This window comes from Bos taurus, chromosome 5, assembly GCF_002263795.3.
Source record: "Bos taurus isolate L1 Dominette 01449 registration number 42190680 breed Hereford chromosome 5, ARS-UCD2.0, whole genome shotgun sequence".
Lineage (NCBI taxonomy): Eukaryota > Metazoa > Chordata > Mammalia > Artiodactyla > Bovidae > Bos > Bos taurus.
Genome location: NC_037332.1, coordinates 59,045,420 through 59,059,729, shown reverse-complemented (window position 1 = coordinate 59,059,729; position 14,310 = coordinate 59,045,420). Strand labels below are relative to the sequence as shown.

General features: G+C 37.4%; 1 protein-coding gene across 1 annotated transcript; it reads left to right on the top strand.

Annotated features, from left to right (window-relative positions):
* Positions 1 to 13,167: 13,167 nt before the first annotated feature.
* Positions 13,168 to 14,109, top strand: OR6C266 (olfactory receptor family 6 subfamily C member 266). The gene has a single exon (NM_001390549.1). The coding sequence runs from the start codon at positions 13,168 to 13,170 to the stop codon at positions 14,107 to 14,109; it is 942 nt and encodes a 313-aa protein (NP_001377478.1).
* Positions 14,110 to 14,310: the final 201 nt, after the last annotated feature.

Here is a 14,310-nt window from a genome sequence, read left to right as displayed (position 1 = left end):
CCAACCTCTAAAACACACATTATTATTTAAAAAGCATGTCTATAGATAAAAATATCATAAAAAGACAAATAAAAGCTATTTCCAATAGTAGCTAAAGGAGTTTGTGGGAAGAGTCTATAATAAAAAATATGACATGCTGCCAAAATCATGTTAATAATGTAGATTCTGCTGCTAAGTTGCTTCAGTTGTGTCCGACTCTGTGCGACCCCATAGACGGCAGCCCAACAGGCTCCCCCGTCCCTGGGATTCTCCAGGCAAGAACACTGGAATGGGTTGACATTTCCTTCTCCAATGCATGAAAGTGAAAAGTGAAAGTGAAAGTGAAGTCGTGTCCAACTCTTAGCGACCCCATGGACTGCAGGCTACCAGGCTCCTCCATCCATGGGATTTTCCAGGCAAGAATACTGGAGTGGGGTGCCATTGCCTTCTCCGAATAATGTAGATAGATATGGGTAAAAAAGATATGATTTTTTTCATAGACATTCTTTTTATATTCACGTAATTATAGAGCAAGCTACTATAAAGTTTTCTTCATTTTCAGACACAATTCAGTGGAAACAATTGTAGGCATATGTATATATAAAACACTTAACTCAGAATTTTACTGTGTCAAATCATTTCTTGTTTGAACTTCAATAATCACACACACCAACTAATCCCAATACACAGTGTAAAAGAATTACAAGGCTCACATTACAAAACCATTAGATGCTGGCCCTATGAATGCAATGATGTCTAGTTGTGTTAGATATTGTGAAGATCAGATAAATTTTAAAGGAAACATTTTTTAGTAGTAAATTACCAATACAGTGTTGTAAAGTTGCTGCTGCTGCTGCTAAATCACTTCAGTCATGTCCGACTCTGTGTGACCCCTGAGACGGCAGCCCACCAGGCTCCCCGGTCTCTGGGATTCTCCAGGCAAGAACACTGGAGTGGGTTGCCGTTTCCTTCTCCAATGCATTAAGGTGAAAAGTGAAAGTGAAGTCGCTCAGGCGTGTCTGACTCTGCACGACCCCATGGACTGCAGCCCACCAGGCTCTTCCATCCATGGGATTTTCCAGGCAAGAGTAATGGAGTGGGGTGCCATTGTCTTCTCCGATTGTAAAGTTAAAAAATAAAATTAAAAAAAAAATTACCACTCTATTCCATATGTTTTCTTTTACCATTTTCCCTAAATCAAACTGTAAGAGGTTTAGAAAAAGAAGTTAATACTTATGGCAAAAACAGACCAAAAGTAGGTTAAAATGTATCTGAAAGAAAATATAGTTTTAAAATTTTATTTGTGTGCTCAGGCGCTCAGCCATGTCCAACTCTGTGGCCTGATGAACTGTATCCCTCCACACTCCTGTCCATGGAGTTTTCCAGGCAAGAATACTGGAGCAGGTTGCCAGTTCCTACTCCAGGGGATCTTCCTGATCCACGGATCAAGCCTGCATCTCTTGCATCTCCTGCATTGGTACGTGGATTCTTTATCTCTAGTGTCACCTTTTCGGAGAAGGCAATGGCACCCCACTCCAGTACTCTTTCTTGCCTGGAAAATCCCATGGACGTAGGAGCCTGGTAGGGTGCAGTCCATGGGGTCGCTAAGAGTCGGACACGGCTGAGCGACTTCACTTTCACTTTTCACTTTCATGCATTGGAGAAGGAAATGGCAACCCACTCCAGTGTTCTTACCTGGAGAATCCCAGGGACGGGGTAGTCTGGTGGGCTGCTGTCTATGGGGTCGCACAGAGTTGGACACGACTGAAGCGACTTAGGAGCAACAGCAGCAGCAGCAGTGCCACCTTTTAGACATATCAATTCTTTTCATCTGTTTGGACTCAAGTAGTCTGCCAAAAACACTTAAAAACTCAAATATTTTTTCAGAGAAGATATATACACAGATTTATTCAGAAAAAGTCATCTCTACCTCAATATTTAATTTTTTTATCATCATACTCAACAGAGCATGCTGATATTTTATTCTTCTCTGAATCTCACTCCAGCCCTCAGTGAATGATTGTTTTTTTATAATCTATTTTTGGCAAATTTGTAAATGTAAATACTTTGTAATTAAAGCTTATTTTCAGATTTTTTGACTAGTGTATTGCATTTGCCCGTTTCAATTTGCTTATATATGCATCGAATATATTTCTAAGTATTACCTACTATGCCATATAAAATTATTCAACACTTGATCCCATGGAGTATTTATACTCCTGTGTCCCAAAGGAAAATAACTAATAATTATGAAGAAATCTTATGAGGATATGAAATCTAAGAAACCCATTCCCAAAGGATCACAAATTTATATGTTATACAAGAGTTCTCTCTATGCACTAAATATTTGAAAAGATATAATTATATATATATATATATATATATTCTTTTTTTATGTTACTTTAAACTATATCTCCAGAGAATTCAGTTTTGATTCCTCTAATATGTTTGCCCTCCCACACATTCATGTTTTGAAATCCTAAATACATAGATAATGTTTTGGAAACAGAAAAAGGAAAAAAAGAATCATTCTTATTGGTAGTAAAAAGTGACCATGTAAGTCAGTGTAAGAATGTAGCCTGTCATGGAAAAGAGTTGTGCCTCATACTGAATGAACCATTATTAATTCTCTAGACATTTCATGTTCTGTATGCAATTCCATTTCTATTCTAAAAGCTTCCTTTCATTAGTGTTTGTGTTATTTTTTATTGGGTCTTAAATTGATATTTCCTAATAAGTAAACATTCTCCACTTCTTCTGTGTTAATGAAATATTTATTTATGTCTCTCATCAGACTTTCTTGCAACTTGTGGCCCAGTGAATAAATTCTGTTCGAAGAATGTAAATCAAGATACTTTGTGCAAATTCCAGGAATTATTCTTTGATAAACAGTGTTCTCCCTTTTCCTCCACTCTAGCCTATCTCACTATTGTTATGCAGATGTGATGGCTAGCTATTTGGCACATTGCTGATGAGTAATTACAGTAGGAATGGTGAATAAACAAGATATTAATAGAACTCATCCAGCTTCCTGACAGCATTGCAGGGATATTAGCTTAAAACCTCTAAGTCTTCATTGAATATTTTCATCCTACCAGTCTGAACATTTCAAAGGAACAAAAATAAATTTTTTTGTTTGTTTAAACTGCTGTAATATTTGTCATTCTCATACCCTGCCAAGTCTCTGTTACACACTTCAGTTCTAAACCAATTTGGCATCTGTTGAAAATTCCCATACATAATTTATACTGTTGACAGCTTCTTGGAGAGCAAATGTGTTAATGGAAAATACTCTTAATTTTATTTTATCTGAAAATATCTTTATTTCTCCTTCATTTTTGAAGGGTAGTTTCACTGTACAGAATTCTGGGTTGACAATTGTTTTTTTCTTTCAGAACACTATAAAGATTGCCTTTTGTTTTCTGGCCTCCAGTGTTTATGAAGAAGTTAGAAATTTTTTATGCCATTGTTCCCCAGTGTTCATAGTTTGTAATTAGTCTTTCTTTTCTGGCCACATTAAATATTTTCTCATTATTTTTGGTGTTTAGTAGTTGGATCATGAGATACTTAGGTCTTTTATTATACTTGGAATTAGTTTGACTTTTGATTATGTAAATGTATGCTGTTCTTCAAATGCAGGAACTTTGAAGCCATTGGTTCTTCAAAATTATTAAATGTTCAAGTTACCCATTCAGTTGAGTTCAGTTCAGTCGCTCAGTCGTGTCTGACTCTTTTCAACCCCATGAATCGCAGCAGGCCAGGCCTCCCTGTCCATCACCAACTCCCGGAGTTCACTCAAACTCACGTCCATTGAGTCGATGATGCCATCCAACCATCTCATCCTCTGTGGTCTCCTTCTCCTCCTGCCCTCAATCTTTCCCAGGATAAGGGTCTTTTCCACTGAGTCAGCTCTTCTCATCAGGTGTCCAAAGTATCGGAGTTTCAGCTTTAGCATCAGTCTTTCCAATGAACACCCAGGACTGATCTCCTTTAGGATGGACTGGTTGGATCTCCTTGCAGTTCAAGGACTCTCAAGAGTCTTCTCCAACACCACAGTTCAAAAGCATCAATTCTTTGGCTCTCAGCTTTCTTTATAGAATTCTCACATCCATACTTGACCACTGGAAAAACCATAGCCTTGACTAGACAGACCTTGGTTGGCAAAGTAATGTCTCTTCTTTTTAATATGCTGTCTAGGTTGGTCATAACTTTCCTTCCAAGGAGTAATCGTCTTTTAATTTCATGGCTGCAGTCATTGTCTGCAGTGATTTTGGAGCCCAGAAAAATAAAGTCAGCCACCCTTTCCACTGTTTCCCCATCTATTTGCCATGAAGTGATGGGACCTGATGCCATGATCTTAGTTTTCTGAATGTTGAGCTTTAAGCCAACTTCAGGGAAGGCACTGTATAAATTTCTATTACTTCACTGACAATCTTGTCAGAGTTTCTCCTTAAAACTGTTGAATAAAGCAAAAAAAAAAAAATGGAAGAAGTAATAAAAGAAGGGAAAGGAAGAGGGAAAATGAAAGTAAAGACAAAAAAAAATAAGGAGTGAAGGAGGGAGAACAATGAAATAGACAGGAATTCGAAGGTAATCTTAGTTGGATCTCAGAATATTACCATTCAAACTTTTAGTATTGATGTTGGATTTGTAATTAATTTTACTAAAACTCAACTAATAGAATTGATGCTACTTATTAGCACCAATAGGTTAGCAAAATGAAAGTGAAAAGTGAAAGGATTAGTTGCTCAGGGTGTCCAACTCTTTGCTGCCCTATGTGTTGTAGCCCATCCAGGTCCTCTGTCCATGGAATTCTCCAGGCAAGAATATTGGAATAGTCAAAGGTAGTTATACCTTTATCTTATCTTCAGTAGTCTCCTTTTCTTGATGTATATCTGAGTTTCTGACCTGTATATCATTTGCCTTTTTCCTAAAGAACTTTGTTTAACAGGGCAAGTCTGTTGCAAATGGATTCTCTGTTTTTATTTCTCTTAGCCCACTTGAGCTGCTATAACAAAATATTATAAATTGAGTGGCTTGAACAGCAAACATGTATTTCTCAAAATCCCAGAGGCTGAAAAGTGTAAGATCTATGTGCTGCAGATTCAGTGTCTAAGGGGTTTCCCAGGTGGTTCAATAGGTAAAGAATCCGCCTGCTAATGCAGGAGATGCAGGAGACTCAGGTTCGATCACTGGGTCAGGAAGATCCCCTAGAGTAGGAAATGGCAGTTCACTCCTGTATTCTTGCTTGGAAAATTTCACGGATAGAGGAGCCTGGTTGGCTACAGCCCATAAGGTTGCAAAGTCCTGGACACGACTGAGCACAGCACAGGGCAAGGAGTCCCTGCTACATATTAATAGATTTAATAGTCTTTCCATCATGTCCTCACATGGCAGAAGGGATCGGGGATGCTCTCTGAGGCCTCTTTAAATGGGCACTAGTCCCATTTCTGAGGGTCTCTCCTTATAAGCATCACGTTTAAGCCCCACTTCAAATATCATTCCACTTGGTATTCAGTTTCAACATATCAATTTTGTTGTTGTTATTGTTCAGTCACTAGGTTCTGTCTGACTCTGTGACCAGATGACACAAACTTTCCAGTCTGTGGCAGTTTCTCTCAGCAAGCTATTATTTATTCTTCACCTTTGAAGGGTGTTTTATCTGAGTATTTATTTCTTTCAAAAAATTAAGTAGTTCACTCCTCTCTTCTTGCTTTCAGTTTCTGATGAGAAACTATAACTCCTATCCAATTTCTCTTTAGAGATTTTTTTTTTTCTGGATTTTTTTTTTTCAAGATTTTTATTTGTGTCCAGTTTTTTGTGGTTTGAATATGTTATGACTAAGTGTAGTTTTATTTAGTTAGTTAGTTTTGGTGGAAGGTGTTGTAAGGGGAAGCGAGAAGTGTTTATCCTGTTTGGTCTTGTCTTAAATTTCTAGATCTGAGATTTTGTGTTTGACATTAATGTTGAAAAGTTCTCAGTCATTGTCACTTCAAATATGTCTCTGGCTCTGTTTTTCCTTTGTTCTCCTAGTTTTCCAATCAAACATGTGTTGCATGTTTTGAAATTGTCCATTACTTCTTAGATGCTGGGCTTTTTTTTTTTTTTTCCTTTTTGCTTGATTGTTTTTATCCTTTTTCTCTTTGTATATCAGTTTGGGGATTTTCTATTGATCTGTCTTCAAGCTTGCTAAATTTTTCTTTGGCTATGTGTAGGAGACAGGAAGAATAAAAGAAAAGCAGGCCCCGGCAAGGGCCGCAAAATAAATGTATAATTATTGATAAACTGGATGCTATAAAGCATGAGACTCTTGGAACAAGTCCAGAGGGAACAGTTCATAATCTTGAAAACCAGATATGATCCTGGGGTCGGAAATCTGACCCCAGACTGTTTCTCAACTGGTGTCACGGAGTAACATGTTTTACATATCTGGTGGAAAATCTATAGATAAGAATATTAGTCTTAGTTACTGATGTGTTATTGATTACTGTTCCCTAATTACTCAATGGTTAATGATCATTTTGTTCTTTGGCCCTGAAGGCCACATGAGTTATAGTTTAACTCCCCGCATATTCTTTCCTTCACGGCTGAAAGTATAATGAAGCTGGCTTGGATTCAGTTTCGGGACCTTCACCTTGGAGCGGTGTTGGTCCCCTGATCCTACTTTTCTCTGGATTCTTGTGTTTCATTTCTCATTCTCTTGCCGTATCGCACTTTCGGAAACCCTGCTTGTCTAGCTAGTCTCGACAGCTATGTTCAGTCTACTAATGAGTTCATAAAAGGCATTCTTTATTTTCACTATGTGTGTATGTGTTTGTTAAGTTACTTCCTTCGTGTCTGATTCTTTGCAACACTTTGGACCATAGTCTTCCAGGTTCCTCTAATCCAGGCAAGAATACTGGCGTGGGTTGCTATGCCCTTCTCCAGGTGATCTCGACCCAGGGATTGAACCCATGTCTCTTATGTCTCCTGCATTGGCAGGTGGGGTCTTTACCATTAGTGTCACCTGGGAAGCCCTCTTTTCACTCTACTTTTTTCAATACTGACATTTTATTTTGATTCTTTCTTAGAGTTTTCTTCGCTCTAGTTATATTTTCATGGAGTTCTTTGTGTTTATCTAGATATTCCATTATAGCCTTTAACATATTAATTTTGACATCGGTTCTGTGATTCTGTTTTTGGTGATTGCCTTCCCACTTCCGTCTGTAGTTTTTTTCTTCTTTTGGCGTGATTTGTAATTTTGTGTTGAAGGCAGGAAATGATCTGTCTAGTAACAGGAACTAAGGTAAATAGGCCTTTAATGTGAGGTATTCTACTGATCTTGATAGACGTAGGTTTTATTTAGTGGTTGCTATAGCAATTGGTGCTAGCAGGGTCGAATTCCTCTAGCATTCTTTATTGTGAATCTCTTGTTGATTTGGGGTTTTCTTAAGCACTCCTCTTCAGAAAGTGTCTGCATCTTGCACTGTTTCCGCTATAATTCAGTTGTACCAGAGCTCTGTTGATGTTGTGTCAAGCTGTGGGAGAGGGTAAGCATTCTATAATTTTATAATGAAATCTGATTTTATTAGGCTATCATCATCACAGTGTCTCTGGTGATCCAACTTTTTTCCACTTTTAGGCAGGACAAGTGTGTTGGGGGCTAGAGTGTGAGAAATGCCCTTTCATCAGGTGTGATAGTTTTCTGGTAAAGTCTTGTGCTGTGGAAAGTAGGCCTTTATATATGGAAATGCTCTGGTAACATTTCATGATAACTCATCTCTGTTCCATTCTAGAGTCAAAAGGGGATCTTCCCTGGCTGTTCACTCTGAGAATTTGGTGGAGTCCTAGAAGGTAAAACCCACAGCAATCCTGCTCTGCTGCCTAAGAATACAGCTTCTAGGAGTTTCTCACTTTCACACTACCCCACAGGCATTTCCCTGTAGACATTCAGCATGTATAAATTTATCAATTTGAAGAATTGAAGCATTCCTGTCAGCTTATGGCTTTGTCTCCAGATAAGCAGGTCTTGGCTTCCTCTCTCTGGGTAGGCCTGTTTCTCCTGATTTTGTTGTGGTGGTTTGCCTTGCTACCTCAGTTCTCTAATAGGTACAAGAAAGCCATTGATCTTCAATTTTTTCTGCTTTTTCTGGTAATAGAGACATGAGTGATGACTTCTCAGATCTTTACGTGTTGAATTAAAACTGGAAATCCTCCAGGTGTGCTCTGAACCTAATTCTTAACCCTTCATATACTCACATTTATATTAATGTATCTTGATTATAGTTTTATGCCCATTACATAAAAGCATGCTTGACACATTTCAAGCACATGAAAAATATGTATTCAAGGAAGGAATGAATAAATTTCTAAATAAATGAAGGTAAAAAGATTGCATGGTGACTTCAATATAGTGTATTTTGTTGAAAAACTCCTGAGAGTGTAGTTAAAGGAGATAGGAAAAAAGTCTGTATCCATATTGACATGTCTTTGGTTTATTGTTTACTAACAAACCAAAGATCCAAAGGGAAACTCTGCCTTTGAATCTGAATGTCTTGGAGAAATTTGTTTACTCTTTAGGATATTTCCTGGAAATAAACAACCCTAATCACTTGCTAGGATAAACAGTTGTTTAATTTTAGTGCTATGCTGTATTATTATTAAATTAAATATTGTGAATATAAAGAATAAAGGAGATATTTGGATAGTCTATAAATTGCTGATCTGAGCTACAAATGGATAATCACAAAGTGTCTACATGTGTTAAATTTATTGGTTTTGCCATATATCAACATGAATCCGCCACAGATATACACGTGTTCCCCATCCTGAACCCTCCTCCCTCCTCCCTCCCCATACCATCCCTCTGAGTCCTCCCAGTGCACCAGCCCCAAGCATCCAGTATCATGCATCAACTCTGGACTAGGGACTCGTTTCACATATGATATTATACATGTTTCAATGCCATTCTCCCAAATCATCCCACCCTCTCCCTCTCCCACAGAGTCCAAAAGACTGTTATATACATCAGTGTCTCTTTTGCTGTCTCATATACAGGGTTATTGTTACCATCTTTCTAAATTCCATATATATGCATTAGTATACGGTATTGGTGTTTTTCTTTCTGGCTTACTTCACTCTGTATAATCAGCTCCAGCTTCATCCACCTCATTAGAACTGGTTCAAATATATTCTTTTTAATGGCTGAGTAATACTCCATTGTGTATATGTACCACCACTTTCTTATCCATTCATCTGCTGATGGACAACTAGGTGGCTTCCATGTCCTGGTTATTATAAACAGTGATGTGATGAACATTGGGGTACACGTGTCTCTTTCAATTCTGGTTTCCTCAGTGTGTATGCCCAGCAGTGGGATTGCTGGGTCATATGGCAGTTCTAGTTCCAGTTTTTTAAGGAATCTCCACACTGTTCTCCATAGTGGCTGTACTAGTTTGCATTCCCACCAACAGTGTAAGAGGGTTCCCTTTTCTCCACACCCTCTCCAGCATTTATTGCTTGTAGACTTTTGGATCACAGCCATTCTGACTGGCGTGAAATGGCACCTCACTGTGGTTTTGATTTGCATTTCTCTGATAATGAGTGATATTAAACATATTTTCATGTGTTTGATAGCCATCTGTATGTCTTTCAAGAAATGTCTGTTTAGTTCTTTGGCCCATTTTTTAATTGGGTCATTTATTTTTCTGGAATTGAGCTGCAGGGGTTGCTTGTATATTTTTGAGATTAGTTGTTTGTTGCTTCATTTGCTATTATTTTCTCCCATTTTGAATTTTAAAAATTACCTATTTCACTGTGACTCCATGGAAGGAAAAAAAAAAAATCTGAGTGCTTTATTCTTCAACAGAAATATAAGGAATGTGAACATTAACAGAATATTTTTTTTACCTAAGTAATTCTATTTATTTACCTTTATGAGAAACGCTGGGCTAGAAGAAGCACAAGCTGGAATCAAGATTGCTGCGAGAAATATCAATAACCTCAGATATGCAGATGACACCACCCTTATGGCAGAAAATGAAGAGGAACTAAAGAGCCTCTTGATGAAAGTGAAAGAGGAGAGTGAAAAAGTTGGCTTAAAGCTCAACATTCAAAAACTAAGATCATGGCATCTGGTTCCATCATTTCATGGCAAATAGATGGGGAAACAGTGGAAACAGTGTCAGACTTTATTTTTTTGGGCTCCAAAATCTCTGAAGATGGTGATTGCAGCCATGAAATTAAAAGATGCTTACTCCTTGGAAGGAAAGTTATGACCAACCTAGATAGCATATGAAAAAGCAGAGATATTACTTTGCCAACAAAGGTCCGTCTAGTCAAGGCTATATGGATGTGAGAGTTGGACTGTGAAGAAAGCTGAGGACTAAAGAATTGATGCTTTTGAACTGTGGTGCTGGGGAAGGCTCTTGAGAGTCCCTTGGGCTGCAAGGAGATCCAACCAGTCCATCCTAAAGGAGACCAGTCCTGGGTATTCATTGGAAGGACTGATGCTGAGACTGAAACTCCAATACTTCGGCCACCTCATGTGAAGAGTTGACTCATTGGAAAAGACCCTGATGCTGGGAGGGATTTGGGAGGCAGGAGGAGAAGGAGACGACAGAGGATGAGATGGCTGGATGGCATTATCGACTCAATGCACATGAGTTTGGATGGACTCTGGGAGTTGGTGATGGACAGGGAGGCCTGGTGTTCTGTAATTAATGGGGTCGCAAAGAGTCGGACACGACTGAGTGACTGAACTGAACTGAACTGGAAAGTAACAGTTTGTAAGTTTCAGCGTATTTTGCAAACTGATATATAAATCCACATATTATTGAAAATAAATAAAAAATTCTAAGCTTGCTTAATGTTAATAGATTTAAATTTAATTCTTCAGATTTTATTTTAATTGTAGGTGGTCTGAAATTGATTTATTAAATGTCACCATTTTTAAATAAGTTTTATCATGCTTTTTAAAGGAGGGAATTTCCTTTCAGTTTTTAATGTAAATACAAATAAGATTAATAAACTTTCTATATATATTATACATATAAGATATATAAACACTGTTCCAGTGTATATCGAGTATTATGGAGCAATAGGAAAGCTAGGTCCAATTTAATTCTGACTTGGGATGATAGATCTGTTTCTGACTCAAGTAACTATTTCCATTACAATACAGTTAGTTTCCTCAGAAATTATCCTTTAGATTTGGGAAAATGTGTACAAATACTATGAAGATGTTATTATATTTTGATACTAAAAGACAGAATTTTCAGAGCCTTAAATATTCCCTGGATAAAACTTTATATTTCATAATGCCTCTGGTAAATTTTTATTAATTCATGAGTTTTCATTCTTATGTAGCTTTGTTGACACTATTTATCCTACATAAAAGTCTTTATTCTACTTCCTACTCTGTCTCCAATGCCCAACTGAGGATCCATCCTCTCTTTAAACATTCTCTCTTGTTTATCTCCCCAACAGTCCCAAGCCCCAGAGAAATCTTCTCTCCTAGTCTCTAATGCCATATAGTAAACTTGAGTCTTATTTGCCCTTAAGTTCATGGGGCATTGTACACTGCTACATGCACACATGCATCCTGTCTCCTCAAAACATTCAGTTCAGTTCAGTCTCTCATTCGTGTCTGACTCTTTGCGACCCAATGAATTGCAGCATGCCAGGCCTCCCTGTCTATCACCAACTCCCAGAGTTCACTCAAACTCACGTCGGTTGAGTTGGTGATGCCATCCAGCCATCTCATCCACTGTCGTCTTCATTTCTCCTCCTGCCCCCAATCCCTCCCAGCATCCCTCAAAACACTGGTAAACTGCAATTCTCTTAGACAGTGTCATATACCTTTACAGTGTACAACAGTGCATTCTCCATAGACCTATAAAAATTGGTTAATTAATGTCTGTTATAAATGGTGAAGTCACCAAAGAAGCATAACTGATAATGAAGTCATCAAAGCAGAGGCTTCCTCTCAAGGGATGACATGTTTATACCTAGGAGGATCCATGACATTTAACTTAGTATGAGCTTATAAAATTCTCAGTCACATAATCAACTTCATTTTATGTGGCTTGACTTTTGATTTACCATATTTTCAGGGCAGTCAGTATTACCTGTAAGTGTCTGAAACCTTGCTCAGACACAGATCATTAGAGTAAAATTTACTAGAGCTTCTCTTTTTTATTCACCTCAGTAAAGATAAATTACATATTTGCTGCCTTGATCTATAGATCAGTTTAAAAGCCAAGAGGTAAATAGAATTCTTATCGTAAGAGAAATTCAAACTTAATGGTAAGTCTTTGTCTTTACTATCTTCCCTTTCTGCTTTGCCTCTATTCTCCCTTTTCTCTTCCTTTTATTCTTCTACCCTATTTCATTTTCCCTCATGCTGAACCCTTACTAATTTTGCATATTGCTTTATTATTCTCTTCCCATTTTCAAAACTATAATCTGAAGAAACATTAAATCTGATTAATTTTGTTCAAGTCAGGTTCTCTATGTAATCAGATAAGTTTAATATTGGAATAGGCCATGGTAAAAGAGAAGAGTGACAGAAAAAGAGAGGTGGTGGAAATAGGGACAAAATATATTACACTAATTTACAAAACAAATCAAAAAGAACTGTAGGAAATAGCTTTAGTTAGTTGAGTAGATTGGTAAAAGGCCAAACCGAAGAGATATGAACATTATTATACTGAATTATTTCCACTATGTATCTTAAGCCTAAAGCTGGGTTTCTGTTTTCAACCATCACACACTTTTATATACCATTTGTTTCTTGCTTCTCTGTTGCCCCCACTGTCAGCTTCTTGAGGCAATGCTATTTATGTAATCATTAGCAAGACTGAGTGTAAGTAATATGATGCGTTCATACCTACATATTAAGAAAAAATCAAATTTTTTCACCTACATATTCATCTCTTCATTTCATTATCATAAATATAACTAAACCAGAATATAAAAGTGACATAAGGTACTTTTTTATTTCATCAAATTTGTACAACATATTTGCTTTTACTCAAAAGAAAAGTAACAGCTTTCGCTAGTTTGCCTTATCCAAAGTAATCATATCCAAAAAGTACTCCTTTAGCAATTACTAATGTTTTGACATTGTCATCTTCATGTTTTCTGGTCCTTTTGCATAATTTTTTTCTCAATATTTTCACCGGACCAGAAGCAGATCAGGAGGCAATAATGGAAAACCGTACATCAGTGACAGTGTTTATCTTAGTAGGATTGACAGAGGACCCCAAATTGAAGATTGTGCTATTTATCTTCCTGCTTCCTGCTTCCTGCTATTTGTTAAGCATCTCAGGCAACTTGACTATCATTACCCTCACTTTGCTTGATTCTCATCTCAAGACTCCTATGTATTTCTTCCTTCGAAATTTTTCCTTCTTAGAAATTTCCTATACAACAGTCTGTATTCCCAAATTGCTTGCTAGCATGGCAACTGGTGACAAAACCATTACCTATAACTGTTGTGCAGCTCAGTTATTTTTTGTTTTCCTTCTTGGTGCATCTGAATTTTATCTCCTGGCTGCCATGTCCTATGATCATTATGTTGCCATCTGTAAACCCTTGCATTATACAACCATCATGAGCAACAAAATCTGTATCCAGCTGGTCCTTAGCTCTTGGATGGCTGGTTTCCTCATCATTTTTCCAGGACTCATTTTAGGCTTAACCTTGGATTTCTGTAACTCCAATGTCATTGATCATTTCTACTGTGACACTGCTCCTCTCCTGCAAATCTCCTGCACAGATACACATTTGTTTGAAATGCTAAGTTTCATCCTAGCCCTGATGACTCTACTGATCACTTTGGTATTAGTGATTCTATCATACACATATATTGCCCTGACAATAATAAAAATTCCTTCTGCCAACCAGAGAAAAAAGGCTTTTTCCACTTGTTCTTCTCACATGATTGTCATCTCCCTCTCATATGACAGCTGCATCTTTATGTACGTGAAACCCTCAGCCAAACAGAGGATCTCCTTAGTGAAGGGAGTCGCGGTTCTCAATATCTCTGTTGCCCCAATTTTGAACCCCTTTATTTATACTCTACGGAACCAGCAGGTGAAGCAAGCATTTAAAAACTTGCTACAAAGACTTCTGTCTTTATTCAAGTAAAATCATAGTGAGTTATATGAGGGAAATTAATAATTAGGGAAATTAATAAAGGAGGAACTTGGATTTGTTCCCAGCTTCCTTATTCTACTACTTATTATTTGTCCTTTCACTTCTTTCTGAAGTGTCATGGTGTTTACATTTAGCTGTTTTATGTCAATCATGTTTTCCATTTAAAAATATCAAAACTTTCTTTTTCTGTTC